The sequence below is a fragment of the Leptodactylus fuscus genome, chromosome 5 (assembly GCF_031893055.1).
Source record: "Leptodactylus fuscus isolate aLepFus1 chromosome 5, aLepFus1.hap2, whole genome shotgun sequence".
Classification (NCBI taxonomy): Eukaryota; Metazoa; Chordata; class Amphibia; order Anura; family Leptodactylidae; genus Leptodactylus; species Leptodactylus fuscus.
In genome coordinates, this window is record NC_134269.1 from 101,440,475 (window position 1) to 101,461,644 (window position 21,170).

A 21,170-nucleotide genomic window follows, 5' to 3' on the forward strand; every position below is an offset into this window, starting at 1 on the left:
AAATTTTTGATAGATACAACTCCCCTGCACCAATTAACCTTTCAAAGGGTTGTCTCACAAAGACAGATCTTGCTTGTAAAGGGAATAGACTGTTTGCTACAGCAGGCACTCTGTACTACTACATGATGACCATTTAAATGAATGGCCACCCATTGACCCTATTATATACAGAACAGCCAGTTACACTACAGTGGGAGTCATTGATACTTGGCAGATCCCTTCTCCGGCTCATTGGATGCAAAAGAAACGATCTCTTAAAACCATGTTCAGGGAAGCCATTTGAATTGCGTTTAATGTGCTACTTTACTTTGACACATTACATTTAAGTGGGTAGAAACTTATGATTCCCCATATAAGTAGGATATAGGAGTCCCGCTAATGGTAATTGCAATATCCTGTTTGTAGCTTTGGCGACTATTTTCTCCTTTAACTGTAGTAATAAAATATACAAAAGCATTTTGTATAAAATAGCATTTGCAGCTTTACATGAAGCATGACATTTGTCTGTTAGTGTTCCCTAGGTTACTCTCCTTGCTCTTATTATTCCACTGCAGCCTATTAGACGTTTTGTAAATGGAAAAATATTAATCTTTTGCTGCCACCAAGTGGTCAGTTGCTGGTAGTGTAACACGAATTTGGAAAATGTATATTTGCTTTTGGGTTATCTTATGTTCATTTTTAAATCCTAGTATATACAGAATATAGTATAATATATACAAAAAAGAGTCTTTTAGTAATTGGAAATCCCTGCTATATTTTCAGTGTCTGTTGATGAGAAATTGTTACTAATGAAGAAAGTATACACTACAGAAAGATGGTAAAGAAATAGAAATAATATGTATGTATTGTATATTCTTATGTGCAGGAATCAGGAGACAATAATCAGTTCTGCTGGAGAAATCTATTTTCCTGTATTAATTTACTGAGGATCCTAAACAAGCTCACTAAATGGAAGCATTCTCGTACTATGGTAAGCATCCATATGTATGGTGTGTGTTTCCTCAAATATAGCCTGAAGACCAGTAGACAAAGTAATACCACATCGGAATAGCCTTAAGAAAGGCTATTCTTCTCCTATCTTTATAATTGTGCTCCACACCGCCGTTCCGTTGATATCCCAGTTTTTCGCTGTATGCAAATGACTCTCCAGACGGCACAGGGGGCGTCCACTGTGCTGCCTTAAGGCTCTCTAGCAATGCCTCCATCTTCTTCAGCCGCACCTCTCTGCCTTGTCCTCCATGTCGTCATTGCTGGGCCGAACTTGTGTTTGGGGTGGAAATTCTGTGAATACTCACTCAGCTCTGCCACCGGACTTTGGGCAGAGCCGAATCCACGTGTCTGTTAGGCCATTTTACTGTGGCTGCTTACAGGTACAGTACACTCGTGTAAGCGGCCACAGTAAAATGGCCTAACAGACATGCGCAGTCGGTTCTGCCCAAAGCTCGATGGCAGAGCTGACTGAGCATGTGCGGGTTTTCCATCCCAAACACAGGCTTGGCCCGACTATGATGACACTGCGTACACGTTGAAGAGGCACGGCTGAGGAAAATGGAGGCGTCACTAGAGAGTCTTCAGGCAGCACATGGGACACTCCCCTGTGTCTTCTGGAGACTCATTTGCATACGGCAAAAAAAACGGAATATCAACAACATGGCGGCACAGAGCAGAATAATAAAGGAAGAAGAATAGCTTTTCTTAAGACTATTCCTACTTCAAAAAAAAGATTCTAATGATATAATCCCTTTAAGTTGTAGTTTATGATCATGGCTATGCCCAAATTATAGAATCAACAAAGAATTGTCTACGATTGTAAGAAAGTTGCATGAGAGCAGTAAATGGTATAAAATAAAAGAAATGAAGAGCTCAACGGAAAAATGGCCTAAGTCCACATTTTGTCATATTTCAAATTATTACCTAGAAAGCTTCTTTGTACCTCGTTCTATGCATTGGGTTTACAAGGTACCTAGGATTAATGACCTAAGTCCATATATTTCAATGCAGAAGAATTTACATTCAATGGAATAATGGCCTAAGTCCAATACAAACTTACTTACTTCACTCTCGTTGGTCATTTTTTCATTGAAATTGTGACTTCCGGTCTGTTGTTTATATTAGTGTAAAAACTTTGTCTTATTGTTTAAAAGGCTCTAAATCGACTTTTGCACATATTTAGCGCCGAAAAGGGAGGCAGGTAATTATTATTCTTCATCGTTTAATAATAGTAGTAATTAATTAATAATATTAAATAAATAATATTTATACATGAAGCTGCAATTTTTTTAATAAATAATACAATTTATGATTAGGATTAACGGTGTTCATTAGCTGATTACATTGGATAGATATATTCCACAATAATGCCCGTTCGCTTTAGGCTAAAACTTTAAATTTCGTTTTTCTCACAATATTGATTTTTGGACTTAGGCCATTTTTCCGTTGAGCTCTTCAAATATATTGCCAATTAATCTATCTAACCGAGATGGTGAAATATATGACACTTCTCTAATCTATTTGTATTCTATTTTCTGTACATGATTTTGGAGGCTGCCTTCTTGCCTGAGCATCGCCTGAGCTCTTTTAGCAGCATTTAGTGATATGTTTCATGTGATATTTTCAGTAGTGGATGCAATAATAGGTCAGTGGTTTTATCTGTAAAGGTGTTATCTCCCATTGTAATATTGTCACATGCAAATGATGTGACAGTTCCAAAAGAAAACTCAAACAATTTGCGAGTGAAAAGTGCAGGATATAGTCTCTCCCCTAAATGCAGATGGGGACATGGAAAATCAAAAACAAGATTACCAAAAATTCGTAACATGAAAACTTGGTAATCATTTTCTGGAGACACATTCCCTATAAAATCTTCAGCGGTGCTGCTTTGGTGGCCCATACTGGTCACATTGCAATGATGTCGTATATATCAGTTATATGATAGATACAGCCAGTCACTGAGTATCTCCATAGTAGAAAGAGGTTCCTGATGATTTTAGTCCATGTAAAAGATTCTAGTCCCTTATTTCATACTTCTTACCAATTTCCTTATTGTCTTGTCAGATGTTGGTGGTGTTTAAGTCTGCCCCCATTCTAAAACGTGCACTGAAAGTCAAGCAGGCAATGATGCAGTTGTATGTATTAAAACTTCTGAAGCTCCAGACCAAATACCTTGGTAGACAGTGGAGAAAGAGCAACATGAAAACAATGTCCGCCATCTACCAAATGGTGCGCCACAGAATGAATGATGACTGGGCCTATGGCAATGGTAAGAAGATGCCTGCAGTGGAACTATTCCCATAATACTGTACTGATAAATCTATGTAAAGTGGAGATATTGGGTTCTGGTTTTATGTTAGCAGAGACCAGTGGGGTAGATAGACTAATGAAAATGGGTCAGAATTATACCAAAAAAATGGCAAACATGCTTTACATCTCATTTTCTAAGTATTTCAGACACATTCTGACAGTTTTTATACATTTGTTTTTTTTTGTTGGAAACTAAGCCAGCTGGTGTGTAGTTAAGCTAGAAGACCAGTGGTTTCTAAACATTCTGAAAGTGAGTTGTCCTTTCAGCAACACTTTCCACTGGGATCCCCAAAATCCTACTTGGTCCCATAAAAAAAAAGAAAAAAAAGTCAGCTATATCCAGTCTTTCTATATGCTTTAGCTGTTTTACTGCTTTGTTCTGCTTATTTCTCCTTCACATATACACACAGCTTTGCTGTCTGCATGTTTCCCCTCTACACAATAATGATACCCTGACATTTTCCTTCCTGCTCTCCCAGTTTTGCTACCTCCGTTCTCCCACCCCCCCATGTTTCCCCCTAGCATACAGGCTGCTCTGCTCTGCTATTTTCATGTGCCCACACACACCCAGTGGCGTAACTAGGAATGGTGGGGCCCCATGGCGAACTTCTGACATGCCCCCCCCCTCAACCGATGCCGAAGACCTCAACCTACTGACCCCTACCGCCCCGCCCGCATTTCTGCACACACTATAATGCCCCATAGTGGCCCCTGCGCACAGTAATATTCCCCATAGTGGCCCCAGTACACCGTATTCTGCCCCACTGTGGACACCCATGAACAATTATTATACTTTGGGGTCTTTTCAGACCCTAGAGTATAATAATCTGAGACCCAGAGGGGATACAAACCTAAAAAACTGTTACTTAACTATCTCCCGGCTCCGCTGCATTCTCCACCGCTGTCAGCCATCTTCCAGGATGTCATGTGACCAGGGGGCCTGCGTCTCGACGCATATGGACGCAGGTCCCGGGTCATGTGACGTCACACAAGTTGGCCCGAAGCATGCCCGGATCGCAGAGAGGTAAGTAACACAGGTTTTATGTTCTTTTACCTCTTCCGGGCCTCTGATCGTTATATTCGGAGGTCTGCAAAGACCCCCCCAAGTATAATAGTGCTTGGATTGCCAGGATTGGTAAGTAAGTAGGGCCCGTTACCAGCTAGAGTAACTCTAGCCGGTAACGGCCTATTTAAAAACAAAAAACGCAGCGGTAGCGGCTGTCACCGGGCTCCTAATGTTCCGGGCCCTGTGGCAGCTGCTACCCCGGTAGTTACGCCACTTCACACACCTCTCATCTCCATATTCTTCCCATACAGAAAGCCTTGGAAAGCTTCTATACTTAGAGCTATTGTACAAGCTCTATCCTTGCATGTGACTGGTCACATGACATCATCAAAAGTCCTCTTACAGGACTTCAACTTGCACTCCTCAACTTGGATTGCGACCCAAAGTCTGGCAAACAGTAGTTTAGAAATAAGGCACAAGATAATGAGCACAATAGGAAAATTCTACAATACATCCATGCATTTTAGTTATTCATGGTATAATTACATAACAATGTGTCTATTCGTTCTCTTAGATATAGATGCTAGGCCATGGGACTTCCAGGCTGAAGAGTGCACCTTGCGGGGAAACATTGAGAGTTTCAACAGTCGGAGATATGAGAAGAATCCAAACGAAGAGTTTGCCCCAGTAGATAACTGTTTGCAGAGTGTTGTGGGACAAAACCTTGAACTCCCGGAAGATTTTCATTATACTTATGAGCTCTGGCTGGAAAGGGAGGTATTCTCCAATCCAATTCAGTGGGAAGACCTGCTACAATATTCATGACAAACTACTGTAAGAACTTTTCTTGGTCCACTGTTTTGAATAAAAGCAGACACTACACAATGGATTTATTATGCAAAAGCATATCATTTTTTTTTTCAGTTTTGTAATACCAATGCCAACAATCTCACCACATGTAAGCCAATTTACTGTTGTTCATCTCTGTGTGTACAATATATGAACAAGACAGAAACCCGCAGAAGTTCATGTTAAGGGCATATTCACACAAATAATCACCCAGATTTTTTGTAGCGATGACATTGCTACTGCATTTTTGCTGACAAATCTAGTCATAAAATTTGCAGTGTATTTGCTGTGTGTAAACATGCCCTCCGGGACTACAAGCATGGACCTGAAAAACTTTGAGGAAGTAGACCGTTTCTTTACTTATTATACATTAAGGCTAAGGGCTCACGTAGCAGGCTGCAGCCAAAAATCTGCATCGGAAGTGCAAGTCTGCTGGGATTTTCCACCTTCGTTTCCATAGGTATAATTGACATGCTACATTTTCCAAAAACACAATGATTTTGGAAATCACAGCATTCACATTGCTGGTATTTTTCTGCAATGTGTGGATGGTAGAGATGAGTGAACACTGTTTGGATCAGCCGTTCTGAACAGCACGCTCCCATAGAAATGAATGGAAGTACCTGGCACGCAGACTTTTCCGGCGGCCGTCCGCTTAACCCCCCACGTGCCGGCCGCTTCCATTCATTTCTATGGGAGTGTGCTGTTCGGAACGGCTGTTCCGAACAGTGTTCCCTCATCTCTAGTGGATGGGATTCACCAGAATGCATCCACTTTGCAGGGACTATAAAACGCTGTGGGGTCTTTGTCGCTGCATTTATGCCACGTGGGGCTTTAGCTTAAGGAAGTTTTATTTGGTAAAGTAAGGCAAGAGTTGACGTATGTTCATGTTAGCCAGTGTAATTTCTGGTCTCAAACAATGATTTCACAACTTACAATCGCCTAATAGACATTAAAAGCTTTATTAAGTTGAATTTTTCATAGATACACAACAAATGAAGACAATCTCTTTAAAGGGAACCTGCCTGCTATATTATGCAGAAATGTCTGGTTTTGATATGAGCAGGTTAAACCACAGCATCCTAAGCCCAAATCCGGTGACAGGTTCCCTTTCCTGACATCTGTCCCCTGCTGAAAAATTGCAGAGATCAATCAGGGAATGTTTCACTGTGAAACCAACAAAGAACCTCTGGACTGACCTGTATTACGTTACCAGACAGTATTTCAGCTATGTTGTATTTATGGGATGTTCACAGGATACCCCAAATGTCTGCAGTTTCTCTGTTTTTACTGTTGCAGATTTTTATAGCAAAATGAATATTAAATTAACAAAGCATTAACTATTGGTGTGAATTCCTACTTTGGATGGGACGTCTGCATGGGAAATGGGGCATTACAATGTTTACTATATTTTTCAGGCTATAAGATGCATTTAGGTTTAAGAGGAGGAAAACAGGGAAAGAACATTTTGAAGCAAAAAAAAGTGTGGTAAAATATTTAACAACATATAGGAGTTGTAGTTTTGCAACATCTGCAAAGCCATATTGACAGGTGTCCCTGCAGCTGTACACATATACACAGGGCATCTTTTTTGTGGGGCCAGGTGTACTTTTTAGTTATACCATTTTGGGGAATGTCTATTGCTTAGATCACTTTTTATTCAAATCAGGGGTGATGGGCAGCTCGTCTTCATCCTAAAAAGCTGTAAGATGAATTGTTTCATAGAGCTGAAATCAATGATAGGTCAGCCTCCTACATGCCTAGCTTCCCAGTAAGTAATATAAAGCAATATAATGTGGCAACAAGAATCCTTGTATACACACAATTGATAACACAAATTCAACATTCACTAAATCTATATACAGCAAATGTAACGAAGATTATGTATTAACTTTTGTCATCACACCAAGCAAGATCTCCGTAGTCCTCAAGAGGTCACAGGTGAGTTGAGCTTTCAGAAGATACAGCCAGAAGATGCAACAGTCCACCTGACGGCTGGGTGTTATCAACAGTATCAAGAGACTACTGTGGAATTAAAATCTTTTCACCAAAGATTTCCTTTCTCAGCCATCCAGACAATCCAGTTGTCCTTGGTGCATTAGAAGTCATTAAAATAGTCTCGTCTCATCAAAGAGGCTCAAGGGTCTTTTCCTGAGTTTTTGTGATTCCCAGACAAGGTCAAGGCAACTAGTGATCAATCTCACATTCCTAAACACATTCATGAAGAAAACCAAATTCAAATGGAATCAATAAAATTGGTTTTGACAGACTAGATGGCTAAAATGGATTTAAAGAACACTTATCTACATATCTCTGTCCTCAGGGACAACCCAAGAGGTTTATATGGGTAGTTTTCTGAATAGGCTCATGCATCAGTCACCTACAGATCCAAAGCACTTACCAAGATTGTAGTAGTATAAAATGTGAAAAATATGTACACTTTTGCTTCTTTTAACTACAACAAAATTTATATATATGTATATATACATATACACACACAAACAAACACATATATATATATATATATATATATATATATATATATATATATATATATATATATATATATATATACACACATACACACACAAACACACTATTGCACAAAAAGATTAAAATTAGATTTTCTAGTATTAGTGATGTTCCGTTTTTGGAAAAGGAACATCACCAGATTATCAGAAAGTGTGCCCAGGGTGGTCACATGACTACCCCAGCGATCTGGGTAATTATAGATTTATTTTTTTTAAACTAAATAAATTAGAAGTTAGGCTGGGGAAGATGATTTAATTTATATTTGATCCCAGACAACCCCATTAAGGGTTTAGCTGCTCCAATTCTTCTCAAACCTAAAAGATCTCCGAGCCGTATTTCAAGCCTGCCTACACTTTGCTCCTGTGCTTCACCGCCAAGAGTTGATAGTTCAGTCGGATAACCTTACATCAGTTGAGAACCAGGAGCCCTACCTTAGTAAAGAAATGCAAAAAATTATGGCATAGCCAAAGAAAAATGTTCAAGACCAACAGGCTATTCACCTCAAATTATGAACAAAATCTCTCAACCAATCTCATGAGGTTTGGCCAACACATACTAATACTTGAAAAAAGGGGTAGCCTAAATAATCACCATTAATCATACAAGTTGTACAGTGCTGCAGAATACGCTTGTGCTATATAAATAAAAAAAAATTATTATAATTGAGGTGAAATGCCTGATTAATCACAATTTTGATTTGTCATAATTGCCCAGCCCTAATATTCACACAGAGCAAGGGTTTTCTCTCTGTCTCTGCCAGGCTGCAACACCTTGACCAGATTGGCCTTACTCAGATTTATTGAGAATCAATCATTTATGGGACCAGATAGGATGCCAGCTTCATCAATCTAAGAGTGTGCAGGATCAACAAGTCCAGCAGCAACATCTGTGGACAAATAGCCTTTTTTGAGCAACAACTCCTTGGCGCTTTTTTTTTTGCCAATGAGTGTATATAGGGCAAGTGGAGTGGTACTGTGCAATATCTTTAAATCCACGGTATGGGTAAATCAGTAGTGTGTATCCATAGCTGGAGAGGTACAGTGCACTGACTATACACAGGGCCTGTATAGGAGGTGACGGGGTGACCTCCAAGACTGTCTCTGGAAAATCAAGACTTCTGATCTGGTGCTCTGGGTGCACATCACAACTGTATCCACATCCTCAGAACCCAGATACAGTTGAAAAGAATGGCACTGGCTAGTAAGGGTCACTATATGTTATAAGGTGGCACTATTGTGCTATAAAGTGGATATTATTTTACTTCTGAGGGTGAAAAGCTTGACATTTTTATTAAGTGGGGGAGACAGTTTTTATTACCACTTAGAGACCAACCTCCATTATGCCCTCACACAATAAAAATGCCCACGACCAAACCACCAATACACACAGGTCAAAGGAAGTGGTACATATCTATATCAAAAACACCATAGAAAAATGGCCAGAAAAATTAACGCAATCAGCATATATTTATAAAAATATAAATTTTATTGATAAATAATAAAAGTTCATTCAGCAGGGCAAATGGAAATAGCACCTGCATACATACTATTTTGTTTGTGTGTGTGTTTATTTGGCTAAGTTTGAGTAATAAATCAATAAATATTCCTATTTTATTTAGCAATAAAATTTATATTTTTATAAATATATGCTGATTGCGTTCATTTTTCTGGCCATTTTTCTATGGTGTTTCAGGTGTTTGTAATGTGTATGGCCTTACTGATGTGAGGGAATGTTCTAATTTTGGTTCTACACATCTATATCAACACTTCTACACATAGGTGAGGAGAAGTGGTACCATGCATAGTCCGTATATACAGAGCAATAGAAGTAATACTAGGAAGCTTCTACAGAAAGAGACGTGGATACACCACAAGGGTACATTACATTGGTAAGGTACACTACTACAGGGGTACACTACAGAGGTGAGGTACACTACTACACGGGTACACTACAGAGGTGAGGTACAATACTACACGGGTACACTACAGAGGTGAGGTACGCTACTACAGGGGTACACTACAGAGGTGAGGCACGCTACTACACGGGTACACTACAGAGGTGAGGCACGCTACTACACGGGTACACTAAAGGTAAGGCACACTACTACAGGGGTACACTACAGAGGTGAGGCACGCTACTACACGGGTACACTACAGAGGTGAGGTACGCTACTACAGAGGTACACTACAGAGGTGAGGTACGCTACTACAGGGGTACACTACAGAGGTGAGGTACGCTACTACAGGGGTACACTACAGAGGTGAGGTACATTACTACAGGGGTACACTACAGAGGTGAGGTACACTACTACACGGGTACACTACAGAGGTGAGGTACACTACTACACGGGTACACTACAGAGGTGAGGTACACTACTACACGGGTACACTACAGAGGTGAGGTACACTACTACACGGGTACACTACAGAGGTGAAGTACGCTACTACAGGGGTACACTACAGAGGTGAGGTACGCTACTACACGGGTACACTACAGAGGTGAGGTACCCTACTACACGGGTACACTACAGAGGTGAGGTACCCTACTACACGGGAACACTACAGAGGTGAGGTACACTACTACACGGGTACACTACAGAGGTGAGGTACATTACTACACGGGTACACTATTACAGGGGTACGCTACTACACGGGTACACTACAGAGGTGACGTACACTACTACACGTGTACACTACAGAGGTGACGTACACTACTACACGGGTACACTACAGAGTTGAGGTACATTACTACAGGGGAACACTACAGAGGTGAGGTACGCTACTACACGGGTACACTACAGAGGTGAGGTACGCTACTACACGGGTACACTACAGAGGTGAGGTACACTACTACTACACGGGTACACTACAGAGGTGAGGTACACTACTACACGGGTACACTACAGAGGTGAGGTACATTACTACACGGGTACACTACAGAGGTGAGGTACACTACTACACGGGTACACTACAGAGGTGAGGTACACTACTACATGCGTACACTACAGAGGTGAAGTACACTACTACACTGGTACACTACAGAGGTGAGGTACACTACTACAGGGGTACACTACAGAGGTGAGGTACACTACTACAGGGGTACACTACAAAGGTGAGGTACACTACTACAGAGTTACACTACAGAAGTGAGGTACACTACTACAGAGGTACACTACAGAAGTGAGGTACACTACAGAGGTGAGGTACACTACTACAGGGGTACACTACAGAGGTGAGGTACGCTACTACACGGGTACACTACAGAGGTGAGGTACCCTACTACATGGGTACACTACAGAGGTGAGGTACACTACTACACGGGTACACTACAGAGGTGAGGTACACTACTACACGGGTACACTACAGAGGTGAGGTACCCTCCTACACGGGTACACGACAGAAGTGAGGTACACTAAAGAGGTGAGGTACACTACAGAGGTGAGGTACACTACTACAGGGGTACACTACAGAGGTGAGGTACACTACTACACGGGTACACTACAGAGGTGAGGTACACTACTACACGGGTACACTACAGAGGTGAGGTACCCTACTACACGGGTACACTACAGAGGTGAGGTACCCTACTACACGGGTACACTACAGAGGTGAGGTACCCTACTACACGGGTACACTACAGAGGTGAGGTACCCTACTACACGGGAACACTACAGAGGTGAGGTACACTACTACACGGGTACACTACAGAGGTGAGGTACACTACTACACGTGTACACTACAGAGGTGACGTACACTACTACACGGGTACACTACAGAGGTGACGTACACTACTACACGGGTACACTATTACAGGGGTACGCTACTACACGGGTACACTACAGAGGTGACGTACACTACTACACGTGTACACTACAGAGGTGACGTACACTACTACACGGGTACACTATTACAGGGGTACGCTACTACACGGGTACACTACAGAGGTGACGTACACTACTACACGGGTACACTACAGAGGTGAGGTACATTACTACACGGGTACACTACAGAGGTGAGGTACATTACTACACGGGTACACTACAGAGGTGAGGTACGCTACTACACGGGTACACTACAGAGGTGAGGTACACTACTACTACACGGGTACACTACAGAGGTGAGGTACACTACTACACGGGTACACTACAGAGGTGAGGTACATTACTACACGGGTACACTACAGAGGTGAGGTACACTACTACATGCATACACTACAGAGGTGAAGTACACTACTACACTGGTACACTACAGAGGTGAGGTACACTACTACAGGGGTACACTACAGAGGTGAGGTACACTACTACAGGGGTACACTACAAAGGTGAGGTACACTACTACAGGGGTACACTACAGAAGTGAGGTACACTACAGAGGTGAGGTACACTACTACAGAGGTACACTACAGAAGTGAGGTACACTACAGAAGTGAGGTACACTACAGAGGTGAGGTACACTACAGAGGTGAGGTACACTACTAAAGGGGTACACTACAGAGGTGAGGTACGCTACTACACGGGTACACTACAGAGGTGAGGTACCCTACTACACGGGTACACTACAGAGGTGAGGTACCCTACTACACGGGTACACTACAGAGGTGAGGTACACTACTACACGGGTACATTACAGAGGTGAGGTACACTACTACACGGGTACACTACAGAGGTGAGGTACCCTCCTACACGGGTACACGACAGAAGTGAGGTACACTAAAGAGGTGAGGTACACTACAGAGGTGAGGTACACTACTACAGGGGTACACTACAGAGGTGAGGTACACTACTACAGGGGTACACTACAGAGGTGAGGTACACTACTACAGGGGTACACTACAGAGGTGAGGTACACTACTACAGGGGTACACTACAGAGGTGAGGTACACTACTACAGGGGTACACTACAGAGGTGAGGTACACTACTACAGAGGTGAGGTACACTACAGAAGTGAGGTACACTACTACAGGGGTACACTACAGAGGTGAGGTACGCTACTACACGGGTACACTACAGAGGTGAGGTACCCTACTACACGGGTACACTACAGAGGTGAGGTATCCTACTACACGGGTACACTATTACAGGGGTACACTACAGAGGTGAGGTACGCTACTACACGGGTACACTGCAGAGGTGACGTACACTACTACAGGGGTACACCACAGAGGTGAGGTACACTACTACAGGGGTACACTACAGAAGTGAGGTACACTACAGAGGTGAGGTACACTACTACAGGGGTACACTACAGAGGTGAGGTACACTACAGAAGTGAGGTACACTACTACAGGGGGACACTACAGAAGTGAGGTACACTACTACAGGGGTACACTACAGAAGTGAGGTACACTACTACAGGGGTACACTACAGAAGTGAGGTACGCTACTACACGGGTACACTACAGAGGTGAGGTACCCTACTACACGGGTACACTACAGAGGTGAGGTATCCTACTACACGGGTACACTACAGAGGTGAGGTACACTACTACACAGGTACACTACAGAGGTGAAGTACATTACTACACGGGTACACTATTACAGGGGTACACTACAGAGGTGAGGTACGCTACTACACGGGTACACTACAGAGGTGACGTACACTACTACACGGGTACACTACAGAGGTGAGGTACATTACTACAGGGGTACACTACAGAGGTGAGGTACATTACTACAGGGGTACACTACAGAGGTGAGGTACGCTACTACACGGGTACACTACAGAGGTGACGTACACTACTACACGGGTACACTAAAGAGGTGAAGTACACTAATACAGGGGTACACTACAGAGGTGAGGTACGCTACTACACGGGTACACTACAGAGGTGACGTACACTACTACACGGGTACACTACAGAGGTGAGGTACACTACTACACGGGTACACTACAGAGGTGAGGTACATTACTACACGGGTACACTACAGAGGTGAGGTACGCTACTACACGGGTACACTACAGAGGTGACGTACGCTACTACACGGGTACACTACAGAGGTGAGGTACCCTACTACACGGGTACACTACAGAGGTGAGGTATCCTACTACACGGGTACACTACAGAGGTGAGGTATACTACTACACGGGTACACTACAGAGGTGAGGTACATTACTACACGGGTACACTATTACAGGGGTACACTACAGAGGTGAGGTACACTATTACATGGGTACACTACAGAGGTGACGTACGCTACTACACGGGTACACTACAGAGGTGACGGACACTACTACACGGGTACACTACAGAGGTGACGTACACTACTACATGCGTACACTACAGAGGTGAAGTACACTACTAAACGGGTACACTACAGAGGTGAGGTACACTACTACAGGGGTACACTACAGAGGTGAGTTACACTACTACAGGGGTACACTACAGAGGTGAGGTACACTACTACAGGGGTACACTACAGAAGTGAGGTACACTACAGAGATGAGGTACACTACTACAGAGGTACACTACAGAGGTGAGGTACACTACAGAGGTGAGGTACACTACAGAGGTGAGGTACACTACAGAGGTGAGGTACACTACAGAGGTGAGGTACACTACTACAGGGGTACACTACAGAGGTGAGGTACACTACTACACAGGTACACTACAGAGGTGAGGTACACTACTACACGGGTACACTACAGAGGTGAGGTACCCTACTACACGGGTACACTACAGAGGTGAGGTACCCTACTACACGGGTACACTACAGAGGTGAGGTACCCTACTACACGGGTACACTACAGAGGTGAGGTACCCTCCTACACGGGTACACGACAGAAGTGAGGTACACTAAAGAGGTGAGGTACACTACAGAGGTGAGGTACACTACTACAGGGGTACACTACAGAGGTGAGGTACACTACTACACAGGTACACTACAGAGGTGAGGTACACTACTACAGGGGTACACTACAGAGGTGAGGTACACTACTACAGGGGTACACTACAGAGGTGAGGTACACTACAGAAGTGAGGTACACTACAGAGGTGAGGTACACTACAGAGGTGAGGTACACTACTACAGGGGTACACTACAGAAGCGAGGTACACTACAGAGGTGAGGTACACTACAGAGGTGAGGTACGCTACTACACGGGTACACTACAGAGGTGAGGTATCCTACTATACGGGTACACTACAGAGGTGAGGTATCCTACTACACGGGTACACTACAGAGGTGAGGTACATTACTACACGGGTACACTATTACAGGGGTACACTACAGAGGTGAGGTACGCTACTACACGGGTACACTACAGAGGTGACGTACACTACTACAGGGGTACACTACAGAGTTCAGAGTTGAGGTACACTACTACAGGGGTACACTACAGAAGTGAGGTACACTACTACAGGGGTACACTACAGAGGTGAGGTACACTACTACAGGGGTACACTACAGAGGTGGGGTACACTACAGAAGTGAGGTACACTACAGAGGTGAGGTACACTACTACAGGGGTACACTACAGAAGTGAGGTACACTACAGAGGTGAGGTACACTACTACAGGGGTACACTACAGAGGTGAGGTACGCTACTACACGGGTACACTACAGAGGTGATGTACCCTACTACACGGGTACACTACAGAGGTGAGGTATCCTACTACACGGGTACACTACAGAGGTGAGGTACATTACTACACGGGTACACTATTACAGGGGTACACTACAGAGGTGAGGTACGCTACTACACGGGTACTCTACAGAGGTGAGGTACATTACTACAGGGGTACACTACAGAGGTGAGGTACATTACTACAGGGGTACACTACAGAGGTGAGGTACGCTACTACACGGGTACACTACAGAGGTGAGGTACGCTACTACACGGGTACACTACAGAGGTGAAGTACGCTACTACACGGGTACACTACAGAGGTGAAGTACACTACTACAGGGGTACACTACAGAGGTGAGGTACGCTACTACACGGGTACACTACAGAGGTGACGTACACTACTACACGGGTACACTACAGAGGTGAGGTACATTACTACATGGGTACACTACAGAGGTGAGGTACGCTACTACACGGGTACACTACAGAGGTGACGTACGCTACTACACGGGTACACTACAGAGGTGAGATACACTATTACACGGGTACACTACAGAGGTGAGGTACACTACTACACGGGTACACTACAGAGGTGAGGTACATTACTACACGGGTACACTACAGAGGTGAGGTACATTACTACACGGGTACACTACTACACGGGTACACTACAGAGGTGACGTACGCTACTACACGGGTACACTACAGAGGTGAGATACACTACTACACGGGTACACTACAGAGGTGAGGTACACTACTACACGGGTACACTACAGAGGTGAGGTACACTATTACACGGGTACACTACAGAGGTGAGGTACGCTACTACACAGGTACACTACAGAGGTGAGGTACGCTACTACACGGGTACACTACAGAGGTGAGGTACGCTACTACACGGGTACACTACAGAGGTGAGGTACACTACTACACGGGTACACTACAGAGGTGAGGTACACTACTACACGGGTACACTACAGAGGTGAGGTACACTACTACACGGGTACACTACAGAGGTGAGATACACTACTACACGGGTACACTACAGAGGTGAGGTACACTACTACACGGGTACACTACAGAGGTGAGGTACACTACTACACGGGTACACTACAGAGGTGAGGTACACTACTACACGGGTACACTACAGAGGTGAGGTACACTACTACACGGGTACACTACAGAGGTGAGGTACACTACTACACGGGTACACTACAGAGGTGAGGTACATTACTACACGGGTACACTACAGAGGTGAGGTACACTACTACACGGGTACACTACAGAGGTGAGGTACATTACTACACGGGTACACTATTACAAGGGTACACTACAGAGGTGAGGTACACTACTACACAGGTACACTACAGAGGTGAGGTACATTACTACACGGGTACACTACTACACGGGTACACTACTACACGGGTACACTACAGAGGTGACGTACACTACTACACGGGTACACTACAGAGGTGAGGTACACTACTACACGGGTACACTACAGAGGTGAGGTACATTACTACACGGGTAAACTACAGAGGTGAGGTACACTACAGAGGTGAGGTACACTACAGAGGTGAGGTACACTACAGAGGTGAGGTACACTACAGAGGTGAGGTACACTACTACACGGGTACACTATTACAGGGGTACACTAAAGAGGTGAGGTACACTACTACACGGGTACACTACAGAGGTGAGGTACACTACTACACGGGTACACTACAGAGGTGACGTACACTACTACACGGGTACACTACAGAGGTGAAGTACACTACTACAGGGGTACACTACAGAGGTGAGGTACGCTACTACACGGATACACTACAGCGGTGACGTACACAACTACACGGGTACACTACAGAGGTGAGGTACATTACTACACGGGTACACTACAGAGGTGAGGTACATTATTACACGGGTACACTACAGAGGTGAGGTACACTACAGAGGTGAGGTACACTACTATACGGGTACACTATTACAGGGGTACACTACAGAGGTGAGGTACACTACTACACGGGTACACTACAGAGGTGAGGTACACTACTACACGGGTACACTACAGAGGTGAGGTACATTACTACACGGGTACACTATTACAGGGGTACACTACAGAGGTGAGGTACACTACTACACGGGTACACTACAGAGGTGAGGTACATTACTACACGGGTACACTACTACACGGGTACACTACAGAGGTGAGGTACGCTACTACACGGGTACACTACAGAGGTGAGGTACACTACTACACGGGTACACTACAGAGGTGAGGTACACTACTACACGGGTACACTACAGAGGTGAGGTACATTACTACACGGGTACACTATTACAGGGGTACACTACAGAGGTGAGGTACGCTACTACACGGGTACACTAAAGAGGTGACGTACACTACTACATGCGTACACTACAGAGGTGAAATACACTACTACACGGGTACACTACAGAGGTGAGGTACACTACTACAGGGGTACACTACAGAGGTGAGGTACACTACTACAGGGGTACACTACAGAGGTGAGGTACACTACTACAGGGGTACACTACAGAAGTGAGGTACGCTACTACAGGGGTACACTACAGAGGTGAGGTACGCTACTACACGGGTACACTACAGAGGTGAGGTACGCTACTACACGGGTACACTACAGAGGTGAGGTACACTACTACACGGGTACACTACAGAGGTGAGGTACACTACTACACGGGTACACTACAGAGGTGAGGTACCCTACTACACGGGTACACTACAGAGGTGAGGAACGCTACTACACGGGTACACTACAGAAGTGAGGTACACTACAGAGGTGAGGTACAGTACAGAGGTGAGGTACACTACTACAGGGGTACACTAAAGAGGTGAGGTACACTACTACAGGGGTACACTACAGAAGTGAGGTACACTACTACAGGGGTACACTACAGAGGTGAGGTACACTACTACAGGGGTACACTACAGAGGTGAGGTACACTACAGAAGTGAGGTACACTACAGAGGTGAGGTACACTACTACAGGGGTACACTACAGAGGTGAGGTATCCTACTACACGGGTACACTACAGAGGTGAGGTATCCTACTACACGGGTACACTACAGAGGTGAGGTATCCTACTACACGGGTACACTACAGAGGTGAGGTATCCTACTACACGGGTACACTACAGAGGTGAGGTACATTACTACACGGGTACACTATTACAGGGGTACACTACAGAGGTGAGGTACATTACTACACGGGTACACTATTACAGGGGTACACTACAGAGGTGAGGTACGCTACTACACGGGTACACTACAGAGGTGACGTACACTACTACAGGGGTACACTACAGAAGTGAGGTACACTACTACAGGGGTACACTACAGAGGTGAGGTACACTACTACAGGGGTACACTACAGAAGTGAGGTACACTACTACAGGGGTACACTACAGAGGTGAGGTACACTACTACAGGGGTACACTACAGAGGTGGGGTACACTACAGAAGTGAGGTACGCTACTACACGGGTACACTACAGAGGTGACGTACGCTACTACACGGGTACACTACAGAGGTGACGTACACTACTACAGGGGTACACTACAGAGGTGAGGTACACTACTACACGGGTACACTACAGAGGTGAGGTACATTACTACACGGGTACACTACAGAGGTGAGGTACACTACTACACGGGTACACTACAGAGGTGAGGTACACTACTACACGGGTACACTACAGAGGTGAGGTACATTACTACACGGGTACACTACAGAGGTGAGGTACACTACTACACGGGTACACTACAGAGGTGAGGTACACTACTACACGGGTACACTACAGAGGTGAGGTACATTACTACACGGGTACACTATTACAGGGGTACAATACAGAGGTGAGGTACGCTACTACACGGGTACACTACAGAGGTGAGGTACGCTACTACACGGGTACACTACAGAGGTGAGGTACACTACTACACGGGTACACTACAGAGGTGAGGTACACTACTACACGGGTACACTACAGAGGTGAGGTACACTACTACACGGGTACACTACAGAGGTGAGGTACATTACTACACGGGTACACTACAGAGGTGAGGTACACTACTACACGGGTACACTACAGAGGTGAGGTACACTACTACACGGGTACACTACAGAGGTGAGGTACGCTACTACACGGGTACACTACAGAGGTGAGGTACGCTACTACACGGGTACACTACAGAGGTGAGGTACGCTACTACACGGGTACACTACAGAGGTGAGGTACATTACTACATGGGTACACTATTACAGGGGTACACTACAGAGGTGAGGTACGCTACTACACGGGTACACTACAGAGGTGAGGTACACTACTACACGGGTACACTACAGAGGTGAGGTACACTACTACACGGGTACACTACAGAGGTGAGGTACGCTACTACACGGGTACACTACAGAGGTGAGGTACGCTACTACACGGGTACACTACAGAGGTGAGGTACGCTACTACACGGGTACACTACAGAGGTGAGGTACGCTACTACACGGCTACACTACAGAGGTGAGGTACACTACTACACGGGTACACTACAGAGGTGAGGTACATTACAACACAAGTATACTATTACAGGGGTACACTACAGAGGTGAGGTACACTACTACACGGGTACACTACTACACGGGTACACTACTACACGGGTACACTACTACACGGGTACACTACAGAGGTGAGGTACCCTACTACACGGGTACACTACAGCGGTGACGTACACTACTACACGGGTACACTACAGAGGTGAGGTACATTACTACACGGGTACACTACAGATGTGAGGTACATTACTACACGGGTACACTACAGAGGAGAGGTACGCTACTACACGGGTACACTACAGAGGTGAGGTACGCTACTACACGGGTACACTACAGAGGTGACGTACTCTACTACACGGGTACACTACAGAGGTGAGGTACTCTACTACACGGGTACACTACAGAGGTGAGGTACCCTACTACACGGGTACACTACAGAGGTGAGGTATCCTACTACACGGGTACACTACAGAGGTGAGGTAAACTACTACACGGGTACACTACAGAGGTGAGGTACATTACTACACGGGTAGACTATTACAGGGGTACACTACAGAGGTGAGGTACGCTACTACACGGGTACACTACAGAGGTGACGTACACTACTACACGGGTACACTACAGAGGTGAGGTACATTACAACACAAGTATACTATTACAGGGGTACACTACAGAGGTGAGGTACACTACTACACGGGTACACTACAGAGGTGAGGTACATTACTACACGGGTACACTACTACACGGGTACACTACAGAGGTGAGGTACACTACTACACGGGTACACTACAGAGGTGAGGTACGCTACTACACGGGTACACTACAGCGGTGACGTACACTACTACACGGGTACACTACAGAGGTGAGGTACATTACTACACGGGTACACTACAGAGGTGAGGTACATTACTACACGGGTACACTACAGAGGAGAGGTACGCTACTACACGGGTACACTACAGAGGTGAGGTACGCTACTACACGGGTACACTACAGAGGTGAGGTACGCTACTACACGGGTAAACTACAGAGGTGACGTACGCTACTACACGGGTACACTACAGAGGTGAGGTACTCTACTACACGGGTACACTACAGAGGTGAGGTACCCTACTACACGGGTACACTACAGATGTGAGGTATCCTACTACACGGGTACACTACAGAGGTGAGGTAAACTACTACACGGGTACACTACAGAGGTGAGGTACATTACTACACGGGTAGACTATTACAGGGGTACACTACAGAGGTGAGGTACGCTACTACACGGGTACACTACAGAGGTGACGTACACTACTACACGGGTACACTACAGAGGTGACGTACACTACT

The 21,170-nt window shown here is 44.9% G+C and overlaps 1 protein-coding gene across 1 annotated transcript in view; it reads left to right on the forward strand.

Annotated features, from left to right (window-relative positions):
- The window catches only part of STRIP2 (striatin interacting protein 2), a 38,364-nt gene extending 31,869 nt beyond the window's left edge, over positions 1 to 6,495 (forward strand). Inside the window, exons 19-21 of the mRNA XM_075273891.1 lie at positions 866 to 970; positions 3,055 to 3,259; positions 4,881 to 6,495. Coding sequence (XP_075129992.1) covers positions 866 to 970; positions 3,055 to 3,259; positions 4,881 to 5,131 — 561 coding nt within the window. The 3' untranslated portion in view covers positions 5,132 to 6,495. The remainder of the gene's footprint in view (positions 1 to 865; positions 971 to 3,054; positions 3,260 to 4,880) is intronic.
- Positions 6,496 to 21,170: the final 14,675 nt, after the last annotated feature.